Source organism: Microtus oregoni, unplaced genomic scaffold (assembly GCF_018167655.1).
Source record: "Microtus oregoni isolate MIOR12 unplaced genomic scaffold, Mior012 000008F_ref0000371, whole genome shotgun sequence".
NCBI classification, from domain to species: domain Eukaryota; kingdom Metazoa; phylum Chordata; class Mammalia; order Rodentia; family Cricetidae; genus Microtus; species Microtus oregoni.
Window position 1 is genome coordinate 38,477,524 of NW_024543067.1, and position 26,726 is coordinate 38,504,249.

The 26,726-nt window shown below is 51.1% G+C and overlaps 3 protein-coding genes across 11 annotated transcripts; 1 reads left to right on the plus strand and 2 right to left on the minus strand.

Annotated features, from left to right (window-relative positions):
- Positions 1-431: 431 nt before the first annotated feature.
- Rab3d (RAB3D, member RAS oncogene family) lies at positions 432-9,831 on the minus strand. 4 transcript variants are annotated; one of them, XM_041657798.1, is made up of 5 exons: positions 9,705-9,831; positions 7,477-7,740; positions 6,712-6,830; positions 6,496-6,620; positions 432-2,029 (listed from the first exon to the last, which is right to left on the minus strand). In XM_041657798.1, exons 2-5 carry the CDS (start codon positions 7,702-7,704, stop codon positions 1,842-1,844), a joined length of 660 nt encoding a protein of 219 aa, XP_041513732.1. In that variant the 5' UTR covers positions 7,705-7,740; positions 9,705-9,831; the 3' UTR covers positions 432-1,841. The 4 variants fall into 4 exon arrangements, with proteins under 4 accessions (XP_041513732.1, XP_041513731.1, XP_041513733.1 ...); XM_041657797.1 differs by having other exon boundaries at positions 7,477-7,761; positions 9,705-9,830; XM_041657799.1 differs by having other exon boundaries at positions 7,477-7,715; positions 9,705-9,817.
- Positions 9,832-11,753: 1,922 nt separating this feature from the next.
- Tmem205 (transmembrane protein 205) lies at positions 11,754-16,514 on the minus strand. Of its 2 annotated transcripts, XM_041657231.1 has the most exons (5): positions 16,410-16,511; positions 15,924-16,118; positions 15,425-15,533; positions 15,167-15,330; positions 11,754-12,094 (listed from the first exon to the last, which is right to left on the minus strand). In XM_041657231.1, the coding sequence occupies exons 3-5, from the start codon at positions 15,522-15,524 to the stop codon at positions 11,789-11,791; spliced, it is 570 nt and encodes a 189-aa protein (XP_041513165.1). In that variant the 5' UTR covers positions 15,525-15,533; positions 15,924-16,118; positions 16,410-16,511; the 3' UTR covers positions 11,754-11,788. The 2 variants fall into 2 exon arrangements, with proteins under 2 accessions (XP_041513165.1, XP_041513164.1); XM_041657230.1 differs by lacking the exon at positions 15,924-16,118 and having other exon boundaries at positions 16,410-16,514.
- Positions 16,515-16,588: 74 nt separating this feature from the next.
- Positions 16,589-26,397, plus strand: Ccdc159 (coiled-coil domain containing 159). 5 transcript variants are annotated; one of them, XM_041657227.1, is made up of 13 exons: positions 16,589-16,852; positions 18,340-18,446; positions 18,541-18,764; positions 19,949-19,982; positions 20,395-20,483; positions 20,565-20,646; positions 22,025-22,220; positions 22,725-22,792; positions 22,869-22,945; positions 23,464-23,585; positions 23,788-23,870; positions 25,616-25,714; positions 25,878-26,396. In XM_041657227.1, exons 1-13 carry the CDS (start codon positions 16,842-16,844, stop codon positions 25,880-25,882), a joined length of 1,197 nt encoding a protein of 398 aa, XP_041513161.1. In that variant the 5' UTR covers positions 16,589-16,841; the 3' UTR covers positions 25,883-26,396. The 5 variants fall into 5 exon arrangements, with proteins under 5 accessions (XP_041513161.1, XP_041513159.1, XP_041513163.1 ...); XM_041657225.1 differs by having other exon boundaries at positions 25,616-26,397; XM_041657229.1 differs by lacking the exon at positions 23,788-23,870 and having other exon boundaries at positions 25,878-26,397.
- Positions 26,398-26,726: the final 329 nt, after the last annotated feature.

Sequence of the window (26,726 nt, forward strand, 5' to 3'; positions counted from 1 at the left end):
TCAACTGGCCCCCCACCATGCTGGGCAGTAGCTTAGGAGCAATGGACTGTGATAGGGTCAAAGGTCGTCTTCTTTCCAGGCTGGATGGAAATCCAAGATGACCCTAACTGACCCTCCGGCCTCAACTAGGATGACAACCTGGACCACACGCCCAATTTGGGGGGGGGTGCTTCAACACACGACCTTGTGTGACACGTTAGGGAAACACTAGCAACTGAGCCCCGGTTCACACACTGCTGGTGTGTGTGTGTGTCCTTTAGACAAGGTCTGTCTCTTTGGTTTTTCAAGACAGGGTTTCTCTGTGTAGTCCCGGCTGTCCTGGAACTCGCTCTCTAGACCAGGCTGGCCTCAAGGCCTCAGAGATCACCTGTCTCTGCCTCCCGAGTGCTGGGACTGAAAGTGTACACCACCACACCAAACAGGTTGTTGAATTTTAATTTTAGCTTTTTTGACTATTTAATGATAAAGCAATATAAAAATTTTGACTCTCCCCTCCATATGTTCGGATGCCCTCACTTTGCTAACATGATTTATTCACTCCCTTTCACCTAGTTTGTACAAAGATAGCTTCACCCAGATGCCTAAGGACAGCTGCGGCAGGGCTAGAAGTGCTGGAACCTGGAGCAGGCACTGGGACGACACTGAGTGTGGTAAGGCTGCAGCCGTCATTGTGGCTGCGGGACTCAAGGAGTAGATTCCACCCGGTAGGAAACAGGGATATGTAACACAGACCGCCTGGGCTTCAGTGTCACCTGGATCATGGGAGCAAATAGTGCTTAAGGAAGTATGGTCAGTGGGGGGAAGGACCTAGAGAACTGGGGATCCTAAGGTTAAGTCCCAAGTTTGTGGAGACATCAACCCACAGTCCTTCCCCAGTTCACTGGAGAGCAAGCATCTCCACGAGGTACAAAATCACTGGTGCCCACTGGGGCCTTCCTCCTCCACAGCCCCTAAGTGTCCTGGGCCACTGGTGATGGGGATTACCCTGGGGCTATATGAGAGTCCTCAGATGGAGAACCCAACTCCTGCCATCAGAAAACCAGCAACGAGTGCACTCCCTCTGTGGGCTGGTTTCTCCACTTCCCCTATACACAGGATGTACGATGTGTAAAGCTCTTGCTTAAAACACCACCGGGCAGACAGATGGGGACCTGGGCGGGCAGCCTCAGAGCTGGCGTGCTAACCGTGCTAACCGTGGGGCAGCTCTCTGCCCCCAAGTGACAGAGCCTAGAAGGTCCCCAAACAGCTCTGGATGAAAGATGGAGTGGATTGACCCGCATTGAGGGATGTGGATTCAGGGGAAGCTTGGAAGGCACTTTGGAGAGTCACTAATACCATGAGTGGCTCTGACTCTGTCCCTTGTAAAACCAGACAACAAGCTTTCAGGTAAACGCCAGGGAAGCAAGACAGTTCACGGTAGGTTCAAGGCCACGCTGGTGGACCTGAGCTAGGGAGGCTGCTAGGGCTAAGGTGGACAACATCTTCAGCCAGCAATATGGACAGCAGGTCATGTACCTGAGAAGTGGTTTTAAGGTAGAAGGCATGGAGTGTCCCCTCCATCACCGATGGAGGGTGATGCCGCCTAAGCCATCCCCATCAAAATGCCTTGTGATGCAGTAAGCAGCTGCATGGGTGTCCCACGCCCTGAGACAATGCTGAGCGGAGCCTGGGGTGTGGGCTCTAACCAGGACTGTCTGAGTATATCAACATGGAGAGAAGAGGGGAAGTTGGAGGGAGGAAAGAGGTGTCCTGAGCTTGGAGATGGCCCCTGTGGCTCACAGTTTGGCTGCAGTCCTTGAAGAGGCAGGAGGGGACAGATGTGGGGAGGTCAGGGGTCACCCTTAACAGCCACAGCTGCTAGGCTGGGGGGGCGGGGCATCCCCGAGGGCCGGGCCTTTTCCGTTGCTGCCTGGGCTAGAGCTTGGTTCCAGGGACTCATTCATCTTCTCACAGATGATGTCCACAAGACGCTCAAACACCTGCTTCACATTGACATTCTCCTTGGCGCTGGCCTCAAAGAACTCAAAACCTGGATGGACAGAAAGTGGGGACAGTTGCGGCAGTCATGTTAGTCCCAAGAGGCTGGACTTGTTCCGACCTGTATTCTGAGCTCGTTCCTGCCTGATCCGCTGTGGGGGGGGGGAGGGGTGCACATGTATGTTTGGGTATGTTCCTCAGCCACCGGCACCATTCTTTCTGAGACAGGGTCTTTCAATGACTTCAAACTCACCAAGTAGGCTTGGCTCTGGCCCATAAGCCCCTTGGGATGACAACTGTCCACCACCACGCCTGACTGAAGGTAGGTTCTAGAGTCCTTCCCAGCCTCTTTTAACCCTTTTAAGTCGTGAGACAAATCTCACTGTGTAGCAATGTTGAGCTAGTTCGCAGAGCCTCTAACTTAGCAATCTTCCTGCCTCAGCTGTCAGAGAGCAGTGATCACAGGCTGTACCATCATGCTTAGCTAAGAGTCTTCAGGAGACAGGCGGTTCAGTGGTAAAGGTACCTGTTGCCAATTCTGATGGTTTGAGTTCAATCCCCAGAACATACAAGACAGAAGGACAGACAGCAGCATGTGCCACACACAGACCCTAAATAAATTATGGGGCTAAAGAGATGGGTCAGCCACTAAGAGCACTGGTTGTTCCTCCAGAGGACCTGGGTTCAATTCCCAGAACCCATGTAATAGCTCACAACTGTCTAAAACTCCAGTGCCAAGGGATCTGATGCCTTCTTTTGACCTCTGCAGGTACTGCAGCACATAGAACACACACAGGCAAAATACCCATACACATTAAAAACAGAGAAGTCAGACAGTGGTGGTGCACACCTTTGATCCCAGGCGAATCTCTGTGAATTCAAGGCCAGCCTGGTCTGCAGAGCTAGTTCTGGGACAGTCAGAGCTACACAGAGAAACTCTGTCTCTAGACCTGCCTCCCCTTGAGAAAATAAAAATAAAAAGTGTAATTTAAAACAGTAAAAAGGGGAGCTGGGTTGTGGTGGTGCACGCCTTTACTCCCAGCACTCAAGAGGCAGAGGCAGGCAGATCTCTGTGAGTTCAAGGCCAGCCTGGTCTACACGAGCTAGTCCCAGAACAGGCTCCAAAATTACAGAGAATTCCTGTCTCAAAAAGGAAAACAACAAAAATAAAAATAAATAGTGTAATTTAAAACAATATAAAAGGAGCTGGGTGGTGGTGGTGCATGCCTTTAATCCCAGCACTCGGGAGGCAGAGGCAGGTGAATCTCTGTGAGTTCGAGACCAGCCTGGGTCTACAGAGCTAGTTTCCAGGACAGGCCCCAAAGCTACAGAGAAACCCTGTCTCAAACACACACACACACACACACACACACACACACACACACACACACCAGTGTAAGGGGGGCTACAGAGATGGCCCGGGTGGAAAAGTGCTGGCTTTGCAAGAATGAGGGCCTGGGTTCAGATGCCCAGCACCACTTTTTTAAAGCCTGGCATGGCAGAGCATGCTTGTGACCCCAGTGCTGGGGAGGGGCAGCACTGGAGCTCGCTGGCCAGCTGGCCTAGCCCACTTGTGGAGTTCCAGACCAGTGAGAGACCCCGTCCCAGAGAAAGGGTGGATGTTCTCTAGGGCCTCCACATGCACACACAAATGTAATGAAATCAGGGCAGAGTGCACACCCGTAATCCCGGCACTATAAGCATGACCGAGCAGGAAGACTACTGATTTCGGAGCTACAAAGTTAGACCCTCTGTCAAAAAAAAAAATAAATATAATGTGTAACATGCATAAGGCCCTGGGTTTGGGCCCTAGCACTGTTTTCAGGAGAGAAGGAGAGAATTGGTGAGCTAGCTCAGCCTCCAAAACCATTTGCCAGGCTAGCCTGACTAGCCTGACTGAGCTCAGTCTCTGGAAGACACAGTGGGACATAAAAACCTACTCTTAAAAGTTGTCCTCTGACAACTGACCTCCACCTGTGCACTGTGGCACACACAGAAATAATTTTTAAAGGGACATGACAAATAAGCTTTTTATTTATTTGTTTCTGTGTAGCCCTGGCTGTCTTGGAACTTACTCTGTAGACCGGACTGGCCTTGAACTGCCTCCCAAGTGCTGGGATTAAAGGCATGTGCCTCACTCCTGATAAGTAATTTTTTTTTGCTTTTGTTTTTGTTGTGTGTGTGCGTATGTGTGCGTGTGTGTGTGTGTGTGTGTGTGTGTGTGTGTGTGTGTGGTAGCTAGGCACATACTCAGAACTGCTCAAAGCTCCAAGCCAGCCAGGGCTGCAAAGCGAGGCCATCTCCCCAACTCAGAAAGGACATAAAGGGAGCTGGAGCCTGGATGGGAAAACGATGAAGTCCATCTGATTTCTAGGATTAAGTGTCATCCTGATTAGGTAAATATTCGGTTTCTACCTCATACTCCTCTCTGCTAAAAATGGACCAGCCCGAGGGCATTATTCTCTCTGCAGCTCTCGGCCCTTGATACAAATCATATACGAGGAAGACACTGAGCTATTTTTCAGAGCAGGATTGGAAACCAGGGCAAGATAGGTACTTTACCACTGAGCCAAGCCCTCAGCCCTTCACTGGGGATTCTAGGCAAGGGCTCTACCACTGAGCCATGCCTTCAGCCCCTCACTGGGGGATTCTGGGCAGGGCTCTACCACTGAGCTATGCCTTCAGCCCCTCACTGGGGGATTCTGGGCAGGGCTCTACCACTGAGCTATGCCTTCAGCCCCTCACTGGGGGATTCTGGGCAGGGCTCTACCACTGAGCTATGCCTTCAGCCCCTCACTGGGGGATTCTAGGCAGGGGCTCTACCACTGAGCCACACCCCAGCCCCTCACTGGGGGATTCTAGGCAGGGGCTCTACCACTGAGCCACACCCTCAGCCCCTCACTGGGGGATTCTACTGCTCAGCTCCAGCCCTGAGTGAATGCTTAGAAGCCGCGTGCTGAGTAACTCAATGGTGAATATGGTGGAATGATGAACTCAACTCTTCAGAGCCTGGTGAAATCCCTGCTGCTCTACTACCTTCACGGCAAACTTGGTGTTTTATTATCTGTGTCACCTCCCCACTCCCACATCTGAATTTTTTATATTTCTTTTGTTTGTTTGGGTTCTTCTCTCGTTTTAATTGTTTGTGCTTTGAGTTCTTTGTTTTGTTTTGTTTGAGACAGACTCTCACTACATAGCCTTGCTAGATCTAGAACTTGTTATTGCTGCCCAGGCCAGCCTTGAACCTCTGCCTTTTAAGTGTCTTTTCTTTGGTTCGAACAGGGTCCAGCCGGCAGTTCCAGCACCTTGGGAGGTTAAGTTCATGAGTCTAAGCTCAGCCTGTGCTACATAGTGAAACTGCCCAAAAAACAATAAAAAATGTAAAACCTAGGTTGGTGGTGTTGCTCAATGGTCAGGTGCCTACTTAATGTATGGACAGCCCTAGGTTCAGCTCCCAACACACACACACACACACACACACACACCACATCACAAACACACCACACATGCAAAAGCAAGCAAAAAAAAAATGGTGAGATTTACTTCACTCAGGTTTCAGAATACATAAAAAATAGGTAGTAGATGCTGGATATTTTAGCGCACTCCTCTAATCCCAGCATTTGGGAGGCAGAGGCAGGTGGATCTGTATGAGTTTGAGGCCAGCCTGGTCTACTGAGTTTCATAGCTGAGTTTCATCGCAACTAGGATTATACACTGAGACTCTATCTCAAAACAACAACAAAACTAGGTGGTGGGCTATGGTATATTAATACCTAATATGGAAATGGTTTTAAAAGAGTGAAGACAGGCAGGCGATGGTGGCGCACGCCTTTAATCCCAGCACTCAGGAGGCAGAGGCAGGCGGATCTCTGTGAGTTCGAGACCAGCCTGGTCTACAGAGCTAGTTCCAGGACAGGCTCCAAAGCCACAGAGAAACCCTGTCTCGAAAAACCAAAAAAAAAAAAAAAAAAAAAAAAAAAAAGAGTGAAGACAGGACACCAGGGTAATCAACTGGGTTCCCAGGACAGGGGATGTATTCTCTGAAATGGGAGAGCATGCTTTATACATGGGCATGTTGGTGGGTTATCTCGGAGTAAGTGTGTGGTGTGTGTGTGTGCATCTGTGTGCAGGTGTCTGAGTGTCTCCTGGAGGTAGAGGAGGACATCAGGGGCCCTGTTTCTCACACCCATCTTATCCCCCTGAGACAGGGTCTCTCACTGAACCTAACGCTACCCAGACAGCCAGCAAGCCCCAGTGATCCTTGTCTCAGCCTCCTCGCAGTGCTGGGGTTACAGGCATGAAGAAGGGTGTGCATGTGCATATATGTGGCCATGTCTGACCTCTTATGCAGGCTTCACATCTGCATAACAAGCATTCTCGCCCACTAAGCCATCCCACAGCCCCAGCACGTGGGCATCCCCCTCCACCAGACCCTTAGTTAACCACGGTGGAACTGGGCCTCAAGCGTGACAAGGGTTTGAAACGAGATGTGACCTGTGGTTCAGGCTGGGTACTAACCAAGATCATCAGCAAGCCTTCGGCCATCCTCGGCAGGTACGACCCGTTCATCCTCCAGGTCACACTTGTTCCCCACAAGGATCACCTGGGCATTATCCCAGGAGTAGGTCTTGATCTGTGTAGCCCTGTGGAGTTGTGGACATTGAGAAGGAGGTTAAAGGTGGGCGGGGGAGGACACAAAGGCCTGTGGCATATCAGTGGTTGGCCAGCACTCACCAGTCCTGCACAGCGGTGAAGGACTCTTGGTTGGCAATGTCATACATGAGCAGGAAGCCCATGGCTCCACGGTAGTAGGCCGTGGTGATGGTCCGGTAGCGCTCCTGGCCTGCTGTGTCCTAGGCAAACAGCAGTCAGTCAGCTGGGGCTCACCTGCTCCCTACCTGACTCTGCAAGGCCCTGAAAGGGACACACGTCTGCCCTTGTGGTCCAATCTGATGGGGAGGCATGGTCCTGCCCTCCCAGCCCTCGCTGCCCATCTGGTGTGAGACATTATAGGCTGTATCACCAGGTTGTCCCATCTTGAGAACTCTGCTAACTGACTCGGCTCTACCCTGGATGGGCTCCAGTGTGAAGGGCTGGATGACAGGCTCCTATCTATGAGCTTCCCTAACCTCGTTTCCATGAGCCAGTGCGAGAGTCACAATGAAGAGCCATCTGGGCCTCAGGCCACCATCTTCGATCTGCCACCTGGTCACCTTGTTACCATGATGATACCAACAGCTGGACTAGGGACAGGGCATAGCTCTGAACCTGGCAGCCTCCATAGGGGTCCCCAAGATGATCCCCACCTTCTTCCTCACTCGTCACTGACTCTTCTAGCACGCACCTTGTGCATCTTGTCCCTCCACCCAGGGCAGGGCATGTCCCACATCCCAATAAATTTACCTCAGAGATAAAAGATACCTCCCCGCCCCGAGCTGCTTTCTCGGGTCAGATTCTCTGCTGATGGCCCCCCACTTCCCACACGGCTATCCAACCCACCCAGATCTGCAGCTTGATCCTCTTGTCGTGCCGGTAGACTGTCTTGACCTTGAAGTCGATGCCCACGGTGCTCACGAAGGCGGGGGTGAAGGAGTCGTCCGCATAGCGGAACAGGAAGGAGGTCTTGCCCACACTGCTATTCCCGATCAAGAGCAATTTGAACATGTAGTCAAAGTTCTGGTCGGCTGCATCCCTTGGGCTGGCAGGAGGCTCACTAGCGGAGGCCATCTTGGTGGAATCTGCTTGGAGGGGAGGCCTGAAATCCTAATGGGAACGAATGGAATCCTGCAAGGGGCAGGTACCAACAACTGAGCCTAGGAGTCTGGGCTCTGGAGTCAGTTCTTAGAACACGTGGATCCGGGATCCAACTCAGGTTATCAGGCTGGGCAGCAAGTGCCCTTACCTGCAAAGCCACTCCCTAGCCCTCGTTTGTTTCTCTCTCTCTCTCTCTCTCTCTTTTCTCTCTCTCTTTCTTGAGACAAGGTCTCACTCTGGAGCCTAGTCTGGCCTCTAACTCCCAGTCCTGCTGCCTCTGCAGCCAAGTGCATGGCGGGGTGGGGGCAGGCATGTACTTCCACCTTGGGGCTGGAGTTCCAGGTGCTCATGACTGCCTGACCTGTGCGTTAGGAATCTAAGTCAGGTCCTCTAAAAGAGCAATACCTGCTCTCAACAGCTTATCCATCTCTCCAGTCCTCATTCTTTTCTTCTTCTTTTAGAAAAGGTCTCATGTAGCTGGCCTCAACTCCCCACGTGGAGGATAAGGGCCTGAAGCTTCTGATCCTGCCTCTGGACCTGGGATTACAGGTGTGTACCCCAGTGCCCTTCCTAATGAGTCTCATTATTCATCAACAAACCTTGGCCCATTCCTCGGCACCAGGCACTGAGCTCTGAAGAGACAGCTGTGCATAAAACCGAAAAGCACTCACCTGTGTGGAGGGCTGTGGCTAACCTTTACACAGAGGTGAAAGTGGGGTCTGGGGATGGTGGTGGAATGCTCGCTTTAGGTTTCAGCCCCAGTAAACCAGGTGTGATGTGCACACCTGTAATTTCACCACTAGAGACGTAGAGACAGGAGAATCCGCAGTTCAAGGTCATCCTGCACTACTTTGGAAGTTTGATACCAAACTGTGCTACATGAGACCCTGTCTCCAAAAAAAAAAAAAAAAAAAAAAAAAAAGGCAGAATGGAGCCTTTATAGTGGAAGGTTTTCTGATGGCGAGGAAGTCGCACGGGCTGCAGACTGGACTTTGCCCAGCGCAAGCAGCTGGTATGGCCAGGTGTGAGCTAGAGGGGGGGTGACTGCCAACTAGACAGAGCCCCCTCCATCAGGGCCTGGGTGTTGACTTAGCTGGTGTCTGCCACTGGGCGCCTGTTCTTCCCCCTTTAAGTCCACTTTAACTATTCCCTGTCTTCCAGGGTAAGGGATATTTCTATAAATACAGCATGCGTTAGAACCCCAGTTAAGCTTCCAAGTGGATACCTGTCTTTTTATTTGTCAAAGGGGCCGGACCTGGCTCCCTTTTGGTCAAAGCTGATTCATCTCAGTCATGGTATACAGAGACAGGAATGAAAGTCATCAAATCCGACGGAATTATCCTAGCCACTCAAAGATCACAAAACCCACCCTACTCCATATCCTTTTATTTATATCTGTCCACACTCCAGCATGCTGTTAAATCCGAATCTAGGGTTCCCTTCCAATCTCCCCGGGATTCAGTGTTCTCAGCTGTCTAGAGTCGCTCTCTGAAGCCCAAGCAAAAGTATTTCTCAATGGCCCTCGATGTTTTCTGTTTCTCTGCCCCGTGCATTTCCAAAGAGAACGCAGCCAACCCCACCCTATGTTCCGGGAGAACGGGTTTGAGGAGGGACCGCAAAGCGTCCGCCTGGCAGGGCCTTCAGGCTGGCCCCCGCCCCACCGCGGCTCCTTTTCCGGGACGATTAGGGGTTCCCGGGTCCTCAAGGCGGGCATCCAAGCTGTCAGTGCACTGCGTGTACCAGCAGGTGCCTCCCCCATCACCATATGGCGCCCTCGCTCGCCCCCGACTGGGCTCCTCGCCCAGCTCGCCGCCGCTCGGGGAGCCAGCGGAGCCAGCGGGGCGCGGGGAACCCAGAAGAGCCAGCAGCACGGCTTAGGGAGCGTGACCCGGCCTCGCGTGGACCCCAGCCCAACCTGTCAAAGCGCACGCGCAAACCGACAGACGGGCTGTCACACTCGCTCAGGGACTCACCTCGGGTCACGCCTCGCACACTAGGATCCGCCCACGAAGTCGCTGCAGCCCGCACCCGGCCGCGACCCCCGCCCCGCAGCCACCGCCGCCGCCAGCACTGACACCCGGATCCCGCGCTGGCTCCGCCCAGGTGGAGGGGGCGAGGCCGCAGCAAGAGTTGGAGCGCTGTGTGGGTGGAGCCTATGGGGGGCGGGGCCATCGTGAGTTGGTGTCTGGAGGTGGGCGTGGTCTTGTGGCCTGGGGGATCCGCAAGAGGAGGAGCCAGGAGGTGGGCGTGGCCTGTCGGGGATTGGGACCCAGCGAGAGTCCGAGCGCAGTGGGCGAGGTCTTGCAGGCGGAGGTAGGTCTAGCAGGTGCGGGGGGGCCCCTAAAAGAGGCTCTCGATGTGGGCGGGGAATTGAGAGGTGGGCTTGGTAGTAGAGCGTCCACGGCAGGAGGCTCGACAGGAGTCCAGCGACCCACAAGAAGCGGGCGGGGCATATACTTGGAGGGACTTTCCCCGAAGGTTGAGCCTCGCCGGGTGGCAGCAAGAGCCAATCAGATGAGAGCAGTGTGTGTGTGTGTGTGTGTGTGTGTGTGTGTGTGTGTGTATCTCCAAGAGGCGGGGTGGGTGGGGGCGCTAGATGTGAGGGTCCTGACAGGAGTGGAGCTATAGAGCCCTGGGGAGCAGGAAAGGGCATTAAGTCCCACCGTACTCTCTCCCAGAAACTACGTCTCCTTTTCCCTAACATAGAAAATGCCTTCTGTGCACTCTGTGGTTAAGAGGAAAACCTCAGCAGCTGGGTTCTAGTCCCGCCTCCACTTTCTAGGACTGGGACTCCTGACACATTTAACCTCTCCGAACTTCAGTTTTCCCATCTGTCAAGTGTGTAGCCATGTTTTTGTTTTTAATTTTTTAATTTGGGGGATGGAGAGATGGCTCAGTGGTTAAAAGCTCTTTTTCTCAGCACCCACATGGTGGCTCACAACCATCCATATTCCAGGGGATCTCACCCCCACCCTTCTTCAAGCAGCAAGAACCAAAGTGGACAGACATAAATGTAGGCAAAACACTCATGTAAAATAAAAATTTTAAATCTAAATTTTTTTTTCAGACAAGGTCATTTATTCCAGGCTTGCCTGAAACTCATTATGTAGCCAAGAATAAATAAACTGACCCTCTTGCGTCCACCTCTAAAGGTCTGGGATTGCGGGTATGCAAAACCATGCCTTGTTTATGTGGTGCAGGGAAGGAGCCTGAGCCTTTTTGTGTACTAAGCAAGCACTCTCCGCCCCCAACCCATTTTCTCCGCAGTGCAGGGGGCGAAGACCAGGCCTTCATGAATGTTAGACACACTCCATGTCCCACACAGTCCTAAAGGGTGCTGGATTACACTGTTCAATCCGCTTAAGGACTCCCGGAGTTAAAACACGTTTTAGAAATAAGGAAACTAAGGATCAAAGAAAGGCAGATATTTGTTTGAGGCCACACAGCAAGATGTGGAATTCAAAATAATATAGTGGCCATCACGATGGACAAGTGGGCAAAGGCACTTGCCCTAGGCCTGCTGACCCACAGGGTCCCAAGTCTCTAGAGTACCACTCACCTAGGTTCACATCTCAGCATGGATGCTATGGACTAGGGAGAGACGAAGCAAGTTCTATCTTGTCTTGCACACACACGCCACTCACGCTCACATCTCATCGGTAGTGTCAATGGGCCATGAAATACAACTGTGCCTGAGGTGGGAACCGGCTGTTGCTGTAGTAACACAGAGTCAGGGCAATGGTTAGCACCAGCCAGGCATACAGCAAGGACTCATAAATGGTCATCATTAGTGGAGATTTGCTGGAGCTGCGATAGCTCACACTCCAAAGCATCATGCAACAGAAATGGGGAAACTTGAGACTCTAGGTGCTATACTAGTGCGCACATGCACGCGCACACACACACACACACACACACACACGCATGCACACACACACGCATACACACACACACACACACACACACACACACACACACACACACCACCTGGCTTCTGTGGTGGAAATATGACCACAGCCATCTCCAAAGAAGCATTTATTGGCACACGAGGCCTGTGTTAAAGTCTCTGGAGCCCCAGAGCGAGGCCAGCAAGGCAGAGCCCATTACTCAGCAGGCAGCCCAGGTTGCAGAGGGAAGACAAACCGTGGTAGTGGAAGAATTTCTGGCGAAGAGCACTGTACTTGGGGTCCTTCTCCCTCAGCTGGCGGTAGGGGTCAGGGCCCTGGTGGCTGCCTGGCACCTCTGTCCCCAGGCCTCGATCTTTCTCCACAGTCTGTAGGGCCCACATGACAGCCGTGGTGCGGGCCTCCAGCCAGCGTGCATTGATAGTGGCCAGTGTTAGGCTCAGGAGCAGTAGAGCGAGCTGAGGACAGTGACGGGGAGGCAAAGTGAGGAGGGTGACGATCTGAGAGAGGGTATGCCAACCTCCTCACAGCCCAGAGAGAGTGGGGACCCTGAGAGCAGTAAAGAATCTATGGCTTCTTCTCTTCTGCTCCCTGGCCCAGGGCACAGTCTGTACCCCTAACACCTAAGCTTGTCCCTTGAACACCTAAGCTGCCTCTTCAAAACAAAACGTGTTTTTTTGCAGTACTGAGAATTGATTTTCGGGCCTCAGACGCAGTGTAAGTTCTACGGCTGAGCTACATACCCAGCCATTTGCTCACTTGTAGGTGGTATATACACATGTTCATGTATGTGCACATGTGCTTGCTGGTACACATGTATGTGGGGGGGGTTCTACCTTTTTTTGGGTGGTAGGGGTAGGGTAGGAGTGGGGTGGGAATGGGGAGGTGTTTCAAGATAGGGCTTCTGCCCTAGCTGTCCTGGAACTCGATCTGTAGACGGTTGGCCTCAAACTCACAGAGGCCTGCTTCTGCCTCCCAAGTGCTGGGATAAAGGTGTGCATAACCACCACCTGGCCCTTTTTCTTTTTTAAAAATTTTACTGCATTTACTTGTGTGTGTGTATGTGCAGACTCGAGGGAGTCATTTCTCTTCTTCCTCCATGTAGATCCTCAGGAGTCCAACTCAGATTGTCATCAGGCTTAGCAAGCAAGGGCCTTTGCTTGCTAAAGCGGCCACCTTAGTTTTTAAGGAGGTGTCCATTATTGATCCCTGAACTCCCTCATTCAGCTGGACTGACTGGTTGGCCAATGAGCTTCAGGGATCTGCCTGTCTCCACCCCTGACTCCCACTGCTCCTGTGCTGGGTAACTCCTCTGGGTCTGGTAATTGGATGGAGCTGAGGATTCAAACTCAGGTCCTCACGTTTCTGCAGGGAGCACTTTTCTGCCCAAGTCATCCCCCAGCCTCCACCCTTCCCTTTGAGGCAAGTTCTCACTAAGTTGCCTGGGCTGGAGTGAAACTCATTATGTAGCCAAGGCTGGCCTTGAATTTGCAATCCTCCTGGCTAAGCCCCCCAGAGAGCTGGGATGACAGGATGCCCACCTGGTCTCCCCAAAAGTAAGACAAATAACACTCATGGTTCTTTCGTTCCCTCTGCTCAAAAGCACACAGTTTAAAAGAGGGCCCATCTCTTCTGTGACCCCTGGAACTGACACTGAACCAACAGGAACTGAATCAAACACCTGGGAAATGCCAGCTACCCATAACCCTCTCTGACCTCTAAGAGATTATTCTTTTGTGGGGAGTGAGTTGAGATAGGATCACAGTAGCTTCAGGCTCCCAATGTGACTGACACTGACCTTGAACTCCTGATCTTCCCACCAACTCCAAATGCTGGGATTATAGGTGTCATGGCCATGTCAGCCTTGGTTTTTTTCATTTTCATTTTAATTTTATTTTGGTGTTTTGAGACAGGGTTTCACTGCACAGACCTGGCTGTTCTGTAACTGGATCTGTAGACCAGCATAGCCTCAGACTTACAGATGTCTGCATCCTGGGAGGTGGGATAAAAGGCATGTGCTGCCTTCTAACTGTCCTTGAACTCTCTATGTAGGCCAGGTCAGCCTCTAACTCACAGTGATTCTCCTGCCTCTGCCTCCGGAATGCTGGAACTAAAGGTGCACACCACTACACCTAGCTTGGTTTTGTTGTTGTTTTTGAAACAGAGTCTTAATATGTAGCCCAGGCTAGCCTGGAACTTGTGCAATCTCCCTGGCTCATCTTCGCAAATTCTGGGGTAACAAGTGTGTGTGTGTGTGTGTGTGCGCGCAAGTGTGTGTGGTGTGTGTGCAAGTGTGTGTGTATGTGTGTATGTGTGTGTAGTGTGTGTGCAAGTGTGTGTGTAGTGTGTGTGCAAGTGTGTGTATGTGCGCGTGCAAGTGTGTGTGTGTGTGTGTGCAAATGTGTGTGTGTGGTGTATGCACCACCACACTGGGCTGAGAGACCACTCTTGATACAACAAGTCTTACCCACATCTGAAAACTTTAAGAGCAGAGGGAGGGAAGGGTGAGGAAATCTGAGCTGCAAGAATTGTTCCTTACATTGTGACTGAGGGAACGTGTAGACAGGAGTGTGGAAACCTAAATTCCCAGTCCGGCTAGTTTTTACACAATGAACTGAGGTCGGAACCTCAGCTGAGCTGAGTCACTCCAGTTTGGCAGGAGGCCCAGCTATTGGGCAGAAAGGAAATAGGAGCCAATGGGGAAGATAAGGCTGCAGAGAGGGCTGCCAGGGGCAGCTCTTCAGGATGTGTGCTCTGCTTAGGGACAGTAACCAGCTATGTCTTTACCAGGAACAACAGGCGTTTCTTTTCCCCTTTCAAAACAACGCCACTTGAGCTGGTTGTGGTAGCACACTCCAGGAGGATATCCCGAAAAGGGGGAGCTGGAGAATCACAGGTTTGAGGCCAGCCTGGGCTACACTTTTGGGGGTGTAGAGATGACTGGTTCAGCATACTGCTCTTGCAGAGGACCGAGTTCAGTTCCCATCACCCACTTTAAGCAGCTCACAGCTGCCTGTAACTACAGTTCTAGGGGGATTTGTCACCCTTGACCTCTGAGGGTACCCAAACATATATGCAAACAGAGACAGCAAACATAAATGAAAACAGTGAAATCTGGGTGCTAGTGATGCACTCAAGAGACAGATGCCAGCCTGGCCTAGAGAGAGTTCCAGGACAGCCAGGGCTACACAGTGAACAAACAAATGAACAAAAATAAGGTAGGGAGTGGGAGAGGAAGACACATTGGTCACTGGTCTCTATACCAATTGTGCACATCTGCACACGTTCTCTCTCTCTCTCTAATAAAATTGTGCACATCTGCACACGTTCTCTCTCTCTCTCTCTCTCTCTAATAAAATTGTGCACATCTGCACACGTTCTCTCTCTCTCTCTCTCTCTCTCTCTCTAATAAAATTGTGCACATCTGCACACGTTCTCTCTCTCTCTCTAATAAAATGAAGTCTCCACAAGTTCTCATTGGAGTCTTGGAAACAAATCTGCAGCGAATGGAGGCCCTCCAACCCTCATACCTGACTGGCTTCCCAGAATGAGAGGTGGATCCAGGTTCGCTGTGGAGCCAAGATGCAGAGGTTGATGAAGGCACAGCCCAAGGAGACGTGAAAATAGACTGGGAAGAGCTTGCTCTGCACTAGCCCGAAGGTATGCCGAGGAAGACTCCGGAAAAGTAGGAAGCCTGGGAGGTAGAAGGCCACAAACACCTATTAGGAGACTTTCAGGCCCCCCTCCCATTCTATTCCCACCCTAAATAACAGGTTAGAGGTACCTACCTGAGGCAAAGGTCACCCACATCTGCATGCCCCAGGCACCAGACAAGACCAGCAAGTGGACCACTTTAATCAGGCTTCCTGGATCCTCACCTTCCTCCATCCTGTGGCCCTGGAAAGGAGGCACCAGTGACTCAGCTTAACCTTCAACCTTTGCCCCCTAGCTGAGACCTGGCAGAGGACGCTTAGGGCCAGCACCGGTGGGTGCAGAGCGAGGGAAAACAGTATGGAAACCGCAGTGGAAAGACCACAGCAGTCCCTGCCCAGCCTCAGGCCTAACCAGTCCATCTGAGCTCAAGCTCACGGCTGGAATTGTGGCTGTGAGGTCAGCGACTTGGTTGGTGTTGGCCTCACACTCCCTCCCCAACACTTGCAAAATAATAGCAATAGTAATGATAGTAATAAATAAAAGAATCTCAGCCCAGTGTGGAAGCTCACACTTGTAAACCTTAACACTTGGGAGACTGACTCCATTCCAAAAAGTGTGAGCCTGGTGACTCACACTTGTAACCCCAGCAGAGATGGGTGACGCAGGAAAGTCACTGAGTTTGAGGACAGCCCGAGATATCTTCAAACAAACAAACAAATAACTCGGGCACCAGCCGGGGAAGTGGCTCAGCTGGCAGAGCGTTTTCCTCACGTGCAGGAAGCCCTGCGGTCCATCTCCAGCTCTGTACAAGCTTCTGTCATTCCAGCACTGAGGAGGCACAGTCAGAGAATCAGGAATTGGGGGCCAATCTGAGATACACGAGGCCTTGTCTCAAAAACAAACAAAATCCTAGGACAAAAGATCTGAAGCTTTTTCTAGATCCCAATATCAACTGCACATTATAGAACCCCAAAAGCATGAGTCCCAGAAGCTCGAGTTCATATACTTAGGTCTTGAGGGATCACCCTGGTTCTGCAGACAACCAAGAGCCCTCATCCAGAAACCCGAGATATCATAGAAACATCCCAAAGCATCCCAGGGTCCCCCATATGACCCCACCGTTGGAGCACCCGAGGTCAGGCGTGGGAACAGCGAACCCGGACAGCGCCTGTGCAGCTCAGGCTCGCTTGAGACCTCCCGGGGTTTCTTCCACACCGTAGGCCTCGCCCCACCTCCCGGTCAAGCAGAAGCCAATAAGATCACACATCTGTCACCTCTGGACTTGCCCACTTAGGGATTGCCCAGTCGGTTTGCGAGAATCATCCTGTCATCCCGCCTCTCCAAATTTCATCCAGTCACACCGAAGATGCTCAGGCGCCAATGAGCTCCGCGCCTGACTCTGAGTGAGCGGGCGGGGCTTAAGTGCAGACCACACCCTTCTCTGTGACTCCACTTTCGGCCTCCCTGCGTTTTCCAGCGATGGTGTCTCCATGGGATCAAAACTTCAGCGTCACAGCTGGAGACTGGCTTCGTGGTCCCTGATGGGAGAGCATGAACAGGTGGTATGTGGTAGGTGGTAATGAAAAAGGGAATTGGGAGACTGGCGGGTGTAAGATTGACAGGGCAAGGGGCGGGACCAATATCAGTGGTCACGCCCCTTTGCTCGTAGAATTCTGTGGAGAAAGGGTCATCCGAAGAATCAATTGAGATGGGGGAGGGCAGGCATTACTGGGAATCGACCTGCGGTGAAGCTCTTAAATGCCTCTTTCCTTTCCCCCTCTAACTCTTCTGGGGCATCTGTGGTCCTCACGTGATATTCTAGAGCAAAGTCTCGTTTACCGAGCAGTGGACTAAATCTGTGTAATCAGGACAGCCCAGTAAAGTGGATATGATGATTTTTTTTTTCCAGACAGGTTCTTCCTGTGTGTAGCCTGGAACTAGCTTTATAGACCAGGCTGGCCTGAGACTCAAGGATCGCCTGAGTGCTGGGATTAAAGGGGTGAACCACCACATCCGGCCCTTTATGTGGTTTTGTTGTTGTTTAGATTTTTGAATTTCGTTTTGTGTGTGTTAATGTTTTGCTTGCATGTCTGTCTGTGCACTACTTCCATGCCTGGTGCCTGCAGCAGTTAGAAGAGGGCATCAAATCCTCTGGGACTGGAGTTATTAAAGGTTGAGAAGTTGAGTCGCCGTGTGGGTGCTGGTAACTGAACCTGGGTACTGGAAGAGCAGCTAATGCTCTTAACTGCTAAACCATTTTTTTTTTAAGCAGGGTCGCTCTAGGTAGCCCTGACACTGGCACGCCTGGAATGCGCTATGTAGATCAGGCTGACCTCAAACTCACACTGCCTCTGCTTCCTGAGTTTGAAGGCGTGTGACTACTTTCTTTCAATATTAATTATTAATTAATTAATCTCCAGCCAAATCGCCATCTTCCCTCCTTCTCTCCCTCCCTCCCTCCACTCCTCCCAATCACTCCCCCAACTTCCCCTTGGTTTCTTTCTTAACATAAAACTCTATTATTCTTAGGTGTGCATGAGGTGTGCACACATCATGGCACACATGTCGAGATCAGAGGTGAAGTTTATGGGGTTGGTTCTCTCCTTCCACTTTTAAGTTGGTTACTGCAGACCAATTCATGTTGCAGGCTTGGCAGCAAGCACTTTGCTCCCTGAGTCCTCTCACTAGCCAGCCCTTCAAGGCCTTAGTGTCTTTATGTGGGATGTCTGGGTTTGCATTACCCACCCTTACCTCTGTGATTGGATTTATCTTTTATCTGACTTCTTCTTCTGTCAGAAGTTTCTGGGCTGAAACATCCCTGAGGGGGCACTCTAAAGGGGTGAGGAGGCGGGGCCGAGGCTCAGTGGGTGGAGCACTTGCCTAGCCGCGCTGCTGGGTTCCATCCCCAGCACTGCATAAATGCATTATATCAATGCATAAGTAGATGCAGTGACATGAGCCTGTCATCCTCGCCCTAGGGAGGTAGAAACTGGAGGATCAGGAGTTGAACGGAGACGTGTCTGAGAGCCCCTCCCTTTCCCTTCCACAGCGACCCTCTTTTGGCCGGCCTACCCCGGGACCCTGACTACTGTGTCTCTCATCTCTACTCATCTCCTTCACTCTCCATCACACCTTGGCCTGCCAACGACAAGAGGGGCAAGTACTGGTGTTCCTGGTAGACAGCTAGAGGACCGGGAAGGGCTGACAACTGCAAGCTTGCCGTCACTGTCACTGGTCCCTTTTCCCCTAGGGTCCTCCTCAGACAGGGATTTGGACTGTACCACCTGCTGGTCTAGGACCTGGGAGCCTGAGATCGTGAATGCTGTTTCAGAACAAGCAGCAAGGACTGTAGACTGGGGCCCTGAGTGGGACTCCAAGTGTCGACCTCATGAGGGTACCTCCAGTTCCAGCTCAGATCTGCTCAAGGAGCATTGTCCTGGCCAGGACCTTGTGAAGAGGAACCACACAACCAAGGTCACACATTTCCCCCTCCCCCAACTCTCCTTAACCTAGGAATGAATGCACTTGCTGTGTTCCACTGTGGAGCACAGGGAAGGGGCTGCGCAGAAGGGGCCTGCATGGAGTTTCAGCACCTCTAGAGGGAGGAATAGAAGAAAACCTATGTGTGGGTATTTACTTGTTTGTTTTGAGACAATATCTCTTGTAGCTCAAGATGGCCCTGAACTTTTTCTGTAGCCAAAGCTGGATTTGGACTCCTGTTTCTTCTGCATCCATCTCCTGGATGCTATGATTATAGGAAGGAGATATTATATCTGACTTTTTTTTAAATATTTATTTATTTATTATGTATACAATTTCTACATGTATGCCTGCAGGCCAGAAGCAGGCACCAGACCTCATTACAGATGGTTGTGAGCCACCATGTGGTTGCTGGGAATTGAACTCAGGACCTTTGGAAGAGCAGGCAATGCTCTTAACCACTGAGCCATCTCTCCAGCCCTATCTGACTTTTTTTAAAAAAAGATTTATTTATTTATTATGTATACAACATTCTGCCTCAATGTATGCCCGCACGCCAGAGGAGGGCGCCAGATCTCAGTACAGATGGTTGTGAGCCACCATGTGGTTGCTGGGAATTGAACTCAGGACCTCCGGAAGAGCAGTCAGTGCTCTTAACCTCTGAGCCATCTCTCCAGCCCTATATCTGACTTTCATATTTTGAAGGTGTATATGTGTGTGTATGTGTTTGGTGTTTGGTTTTTGTATCTGTATGGTTTCTGATTGTGTGCGAGAGATTCATACTTGTGTCTAAAATTGTGTGCTTGTGGCTGATTGTGTTTAGCAACAGCTTGTGGTGGTGTGCCAAGTGCTGATGGTGTCCTCTAGGGACATCACTGTTGTTGCCGTCTTGTACTCCAAAGTAGGAAGGTCAAAGCAGGCACAGCCTGGCATCTGTTTTCTGTCAGGGTCCAGCCAGGGGCCCATAAACACATGAGATGATAACACAAGTGCATCTCTGAGCATAAGCAGACGATGAAGGTGGGGTAACGGCAGAGGATGAATACCCCTGGACAGTTTTGCCTGATTGCTGGTTAGGGATAGCCAGATCTCAAGAGAACCAATCTTGTCCTTCCGGCAAACGGTCTGGAGGTGAGCAATCTAGGAATACATCATCACTTTCTTCTTCTCTTTCCCAGAAGTCCCTGGAGTCTGGCTCTGCTAAAGTAAAAGGTGAACGCTCTCTTCTGAGTGAGCCCGGAGGGGAGGCATTTGGGTTTCTAGCCCCCACTTAATTTTTTCTTTACTTTTTTTAAATTTACTTCCTGTATTTGAGGGTGTGTGCTGTGGGTGTGTGCCGAGGCACACATTGAAGGTCAGAGGACACCTTAGCAGAGTTGGTTCTCTCCTACTCTGTGGGTTCCTGAGTTCAAATTCAGGTCACCTGTCTTGGTGGCAAGTTCCTTCACCCACAGAGCCATCTTGCAGGCCCCCTACTCCCATTTTCTTCTCCAGTGTCAAGGCCCATGTTCATTAACTGCTTCAAGGGGGTATCCTGCTCTAAACGTGCCCCTCTCCCTCCTCTGAGCCCCCATCTCTGCCCTGATCTTACCTCAGCCATGGCTCACTTTCCCTCTGCCCACAGTTAAGAACACCATGCTAGTCCCTGACTCTCAGAAGCTCTTGCGATGTGAACTAGAGTCTCTCAGGACCCAATTGCAGGCTCAGACCAAGGTGGGTCCCTCTACCTCCTCTGCACCCGTTCTCATCCTTCTCCCTACTCCAGGGCCTTACCTCTCGCTCCTGCCCCCACAGGCTTTTGAGTTCCTGAACCACTCTGTGACCATGCTGGAGAAGGAGAGCTGCCTGCAGCAGATCAAAATCCAGCAGCTTGAAGGTGAGGACCAGATGGAGACCAAGGTCAGGACAGGGTCAGGAGAATCTGGAGTCAAGGCTGGCCTCACGCCCACATCTGGTCCCTCACCTTTTGGGGCTTGCTGGGCCTCAGTTGGCCCAGCACCTGCCTAGCACGCATAAAGTCCTGGGTTCCACCTCCAGCATGGAATAAAACTGGACCTGGTGGTTCGTGCCTGTGGTCCCAGCACTTGGGAGATGGAAGCAGGAGGTTTAGGAGTTCAAGGTCACCCTCACTTAGAGAGTGAAAGTCAGCCTGAGACAGAGCTGTAGGGCTAAGATGACTTGTCAGTTAAGAGCACTGGCTACTTTTGCAGAAGGCCCAGGCTGTGTTCCCAGCTCCCACATGATGGCTCACAGTCCTCTGTAATGTCAGTTCCAGGGGACAGAACACTCTCTTCTGACCTCCATGGGCACCATGTAAAACACCTATGAAACCAAACACGTAAAATAGAAAGCCATTTTTGGGGGAGGGGGGTTCAAGACAGAGTTTCTCTGTGTAGCTCTGACTGTCCTGGAACTCACAGTTTGGTAGACCAGACTGGCCTCAAACTCACAGAGATCCACCTGCCTCTGCCTCCTGAGTGCTGGGTTTAAAGGTATGTGCCATCACCACCCAGCAGAATATATGGTTTTTTTTAAGAAAAAATTTTCTTTTTTTTATTTATTATGTATTCAGTATTCTGGCTGCATGCATTCCCGCCCCAGAAATATATACTCTTAAAAAATAAAGAAGTTGGGCTGGAGAGATGGTTCAGCGCTGGCTGCTCCTCTCGAGGTACTAAGTTCAATCCCAGCAACCACATGGTGGCTCACAACCACCTGTAATGAGATCTGGTGCCCTCTTCTGGCCTGCAGGGAGACATGCAGGCACAACCCTGTATACATAGTAAATAAATAAATCTAAGAAGGAGGAGGAGGAGGAGAAGGAGAAGAAGAAGAAGGAGGAGGAGAAGGAGGAGAAGAAGAAGAAGGAGAAAAGAAGAAGTTGTTGAAGTTGTTCCAGGACTGGGGAAACGGCTCGGTTACTAAAATGCTTGCTATTTAGGCATGAGGACCTGGAGTTTATCTCCAAATGTTGGGGAGAAAAAGCTGGGCTTAGTGGGGCACACTTGTAATCCCAGTTCTATAGAGGCCAGCCAGTCTGCCCCAATCTGTGAGTTCCAGGTTCAGTGAGAGACCCCATCTCGAAAGATGAGGTGGAGAGAAATTGAGGACAATACTCAAGGTTGACCTTGGACCTCCCTCCCCCCCACACCCACACGTCTGTGTACCTGTGCACACACCTGTGCAAACACGTGAACATGTAGGTACACATACATCAATACATAATAAAGTCGAGTATTCCACCCTCTCCACAGAAGTGTTGAGCCCCACAAGCCGCCAAGGAGAGAAGGAAGGCCATAAGTGGGGCACGGAACAGGGTCGGCAGGAGCTGTATGGGGCCCTGGCCCAAGGCCTGCAGGGTTTGCAGAAGACACTGAGGGACGGGGAGGAGCTGCAAAGGGCCCGTACCACTCGCTGCCTACAGTTGTTGGCCCAGGAGATCCGGGACAGGTAGGTGTGGGCCGGAGGGCGGGGTGGAGCAGGCCACCACTGAGGGAGCTTAATGGAGCAGGGAGTGGAAGGCTTGGGGGACACGAGCTCAGAAGACGTAGGTGGCTAGGGAGAGGCCGCTGGGGAGTCGAAGGCTGCTAGAAGGTGAGGGAGACAGCAAGCTGGAAGGGGATTGGGGAAGGAGGCAGGGTCTCAGAAGACTAAGGGAGGCGGAGAGACTGGAGAGTGGAAATCAGGAGGAGAGAACTAGGCTGGGAAGGTCCATGTAGGCAGTGAGAGATGCCGGGAGCTGTGGGCGGAGTCTGGGGCTGGCTGTAGCCCCTCACTGAGAACAGACTCTGAGGTTGTGGGCAGGACCTCAGGTGGTATGGGTGGAGCCCGATACCGTGGAGGGAGCTAGGGTTGTGGGAGGAGCCTGTGCTGTAAGTCGGCTGGGTAGACCGGGACGTGGTATTCTAGGAGAATGGGCTGGGAATGTGGGTCTAGGCTGCTCTCTCCCCTCAGCAAGAAGTTCCTGTGGGAGGAACTGGAGCTCGTGCGGGAAGAAGTGACTTTCCTCTATCAGAAGCTCCGTGAGTGCCTGGAAGCCCCCAGCCTGGAAGGGATGGGGCTCCACTTCCTCTGTCCACTGAGCTCTCTCTCCAACAGAGGCCCAGGAGGATGAGATCTCAGCGAACCTCTTGAATATCCAGAAGATGCAGAAAACACAGGTGAAGTGCCGAAAGGTGAGCAGAGAAGATGAGAGCCTGCAGGACGTGGTGCGGATGGGAACTTCCTCATGCTTCCACAATTGGACCGAATCTAGGAGGCAGAATCCAAATCCCAGCTCTTCCTTTTTTTTTCTTTTTTTTGTTTTTATTTTTGAGGCAGGGTGTGTCTTTGACTGCTCCGAAAGTCACTCTGTAGACCAGGCTGGCCTCGAACCCACAGAGATCCTCCTGCCTCTGCCTCCCGAGTACTGGGAATAATTAAAAGATGTGCGCTACCACACTCGGCCTCCAGCTCTGCCGTCTTAATGCTATGCTATTATGGGCAAATCACTTTGTCTTTCCGGGCCTCGATTCGCCTCTCCATATAATGTAATAGCTGCGGTCCCTCCTTCATCAGAAAGTTGTGTTCGTCGAGGGTTCCGTGTTCTCACTACAGCTGGGGATTAAAGTGCTGCATCATGATTGCCTTTTTCTATGGCTATCACTACTTGTGTGTCTAATTGCTTGCTCCTCCAACCCCTCCCGAACCTCAGGTTCTGACCAAGATGAAGCAGCAGGCGTATGAACCGTCTTCGTGGCCAGAAACTGAGGATGTGCCTGCAGAAGGCAGTGGCGGCTGGAAGGATGATTTACAGAAGGAGCTGAGTGACATATGGTGAGACCAGCCTCCTATCTGACCTCTGACCCCAGCCCTCCTCTAATCTGCCCCCCCCCACTGCATCTGGAACTGCATCTGGTCCTCCCTTCTCCTCCTAGGAATCACCCTCTCCACAGCCTCCCTTGCCCTAGCTCCAATTCTGGGGTACCCTGGATACCCCAGTGTCTCTTGGGGCCCTTGTCTCTCTGTCTCCATACAGGTCTGCTGTCCACAGCCTGCAGAGCTCCATCGACTGCCTTGCCTTGTCCATGGGCACCAGGCCTAGGGCCTCCAGTCTCAGGGGTGAGGGGCTGAGGGTGACGGGTGTGGGGGAAGAGGTCATTTCCAGCTTCACGTATACAAGGCCACCTTCAGAGGCCTTTTGAGGGTCACATCGGATGGGATCTTGTTCTTTTTTGTTGTTGCTTTGTTTTATTTTTGTTTGGTTTTCTTCTCAATTTGTTTGGATAGAAATGTGCTATGCATTTTTCCTCTCTCCCCTCCTCTCCTCCCCCTCCCCTCCTCTCCTCCCCTCTCCCCTCCTCTTCTTCCCTTTCCTCCCCTCTCCCCTTATACCCTCTTCACTGCCCCTCACTCTCCCAATTTACTCGGGAGATCTTGTCTTTTTTCCCCTTGTTAGAAGGATCCATGTATGTCTCTCTTAGGGTCCTCTTTGTTACCTAGTTTCTCTGGGGTTGAGGCCTGTAAGCTGGTTGTCTCTTGTTTTATGTCTAATATCTGCTTATGAGTGAGTACATATTATATCTGTCTTTCTGGGTTACCTCACTCAGGATGGCTTTTTCTAGTTCAGTCCATTTGCTTGCAAATTTCAATATGTCATTGTTTTCTGCCGCTGAATAGTACTGCATTGTGTAAATTTACCATATTTTCCCTATCTGTTCTTTGGCTGAAAGGCATCTAGGTTGTCTCCAGATTCTGGCTATTATGAGTAATATTGCTATGAACATACTGAACAAATGTCCTTGTGGTATGATTGAGCATCCTTTGGGTATATGCCCAAGAGTGGTATTGTTGTGTCTTGCGGTAGATTGATTCCCAATTTTCTGAGAAACCACCATCCTGATTTCCAAAGTGGCTATACAAGTTTGCACTCCCACCAGCAATGGAGGAGGGTTCCCCTTACTCCACATCCTCTCCTGGATAAGCTGTTATCAAAGTTTCTGATCTTGGCCATTCTGACAGGTATAAGATGGTATCTCAGAGTTGTTTTGATTTGCATTTCTCTGATGGCTTAGGATGTTGAGCATTTCCTTAAGTGTCTTTCGTGGTGTCTTGTTCTGAGGCTACACTGAGTAGCTGAGAGACTAGTTGAGACTTTGAAGGCCTATAATCCTAGAAATTGATGAGTAGGGGAAAGGGAACCTCAAACTCAAGGCAAGCCTGGGCTATGTAAACCCTGGATGTGTCATGGAGGAGCTGACTGGGGTCACATTTAGGATCTGTGAGCTAATTGTTTTTATTCTCTTTTTTTGAGATATGGTCTCACATAACCCAGACTAACTTAAACTCTCTAGGTATCCAAGGAGCACCTTGAACTCCTGATCCTCCTTCTTCCAGCTCCCCACGGATTACAGATAGACGCCATTATTCCGGGCTCCATGGAATTTTTTAAGGACGTATTTTATTTCATGTGTGTGGGCATTTTGCATGTATTTGTGCACCACCTGCCTGCCTGCCTGGTGCCCTCAGAGGTCAGAAGAAGGCATCAGATCCTCTGGAACTGGAGTTACAGAGGGTTGTGAGCCAATATATGGGTGCTAGGAATTGAACCTGTGTCCTCCGAAAGAGCAACTAATAGTACTTTTAACCTCTGAGCTGCCTCTCTGGCCTCTTATGTGATCTTTTTAAGGGAACATTTAAAGGGTCACTGATATTTGGTATTACTTTGGGTCACACAAGAGATGTGGGTGTCTGAATCATAAGTCTAGGTATGGTTTCATCTTGAGGGATGCTGGGTCCATGTTGTGAAGTCGCTAGAGGGCTGTATTCAGTGTCTGAAGGGCCAGAATGGCATGTCTCTCCTACAGGCCACAAGGGACAGCGGTGCCCGAGTTCTCAGTATCCTTCTTGGGACTCCGATTCTGACTGGGAGAGACCTTACAGCAAGAGTGGATCTCACCCTCCCGGTACAGACCCTCCTCAGCCCCTCTCCATCCCTTAATATCTGGCCCCCTTGTGTTTCCCACAGTGTAGGCCTTGAGGCTGGCACTCTGTCTGGGCATCTGGTCCTTGGCTGGCCACCTGAGTTCTGGTTAAAGCCAGACTGTGACCTGCCTTCTCTCCCCATAGCTTGAGCAGCTGGGACTGCTTGCCCTGAAGACTCCTCCAGAGAGACAATAAACTAGCTGAGACCTTCCTCCACCCTGGACTTTTGCATCTGCTGGTTTAAGAGTCTGGGGTCCTCCCTATGCCACCCCCAGCTAACTCCTTGGTTTCTCGAAGGATGCAGAGACCAGGGCACTTTTGAGGACGTGTGGGTCTAGTTAGGACATTGAGACAAGATTTAGGGTGTGTCAGTTGGGCGTGTAATCCAGCACTTGGCAGGTAGATAGACATAGGCATATCAGCTCAAAGTTAACACAGCAAGCCTGAGCCCAGCCTATGCTAGAGCAGAACACAGCCGTGGGCATGCCAAATGGCCTGAAGACCTGAGTGTGATCCCAGGTCCCCACCAATGGTAGGAGAGAACCGACTCATGCGCGTTGTCCTCCAACCTCTAAATACACGCAAAACATGGCACACACCCCAATAAATAAGTGTAATTTAAAAATTTAAAAACACAAGCCGGGCGGTGGTGGTGTACGCCTGTAATCCCAGCACTCGGGAGGCAGAGGCAGGCGGATCTCTGTGAGTTCGAGACCAGCCTGGTCTACAAGAGCTAGTTCCAGGACAGGCTCCAAAACCACAGAGAAATCTTGTCTCGAAAAAACCAAAAAAAAAAAAAAAAAAAATTAAAAACACAAAATCAGGATAGTGCTTGTTTAGCGTATAGGAAGCCTTGGGTTCCCACGCCAGATGTTGGTGGAACAGGCCTGAAATTATGGCACCCTAGGAGATGAAGGCAGGAGGATACAAAGCTCAAAGCCAGCCTTAACTGCAAAGAGAACTGGAGACCAGCTTGGGCTGCTTTAGACCCTG

What these genes read in the sequence shown, in the direction of transcription:
- Ccdc159 (XM_041657225.1), top strand. An exon ending in GCCCAGGAGATCCGGGACAG is followed by an intron (nt 22,221 to 22,724) that starts GTAGGTGTGGGC and finishes CTCTCCCCTCAG; the next exon opens with CAAGAAGTTCCTGTGGGAGG. An exon ending in TTTCCTCTATCAGAAGCTCC is followed by an intron (nt 22,793 to 22,868) that starts GTGAGTGCCTGG and finishes TCTCTCCAACAG; the next exon opens with AGGCCCAGGAGGATGAGATC.
- Rab3d (XM_041657798.1), bottom strand. Translation starts at nt 7,704, where the DNA reads ATGGCCTCCGCTAGTGAGCCTCCTGCCAGCCCAAGGGATGCAGCCGAC. An exon ending in GGATCAAGCTGCAGATCTGG is followed by an intron (nt 6,831 to 7,476) that starts GTGGGTTGGATA and finishes CTGTTTGCCTAG; the next exon opens with GACACAGCAGGCCAGGAGCG. An exon ending in TTCACCGCTGTGCAGGACTG is followed by an intron (nt 6,621 to 6,711) that starts GTGAGTGCTGGC and finishes ACAACTCCACAG; the next exon opens with GGCTACACAGATCAAGACCT.
- Tmem205 (XM_041657230.1), bottom strand. Translation starts at nt 15,524, where the DNA reads ATGGAGGAAGGTGAGGATCCAGGAAGCCTGATTAAAGTGGTCCACTTG. An exon ending in GTGGGTGACCTTTGCCTCAG is followed by an intron (nt 15,331 to 15,424) that starts GTAGGTACCTCT and finishes TCTACCTCCCAG; the next exon opens with GCTTCCTACTTTTCCGGAGT. An exon ending in CATTCTGGGAAGCCAGTCAG is followed by an intron (nt 12,095 to 15,166) that starts GTATGAGGGTTG and finishes CACTGTCCTCAG; the next exon opens with CTCGCTCTACTGCTCCTGAG.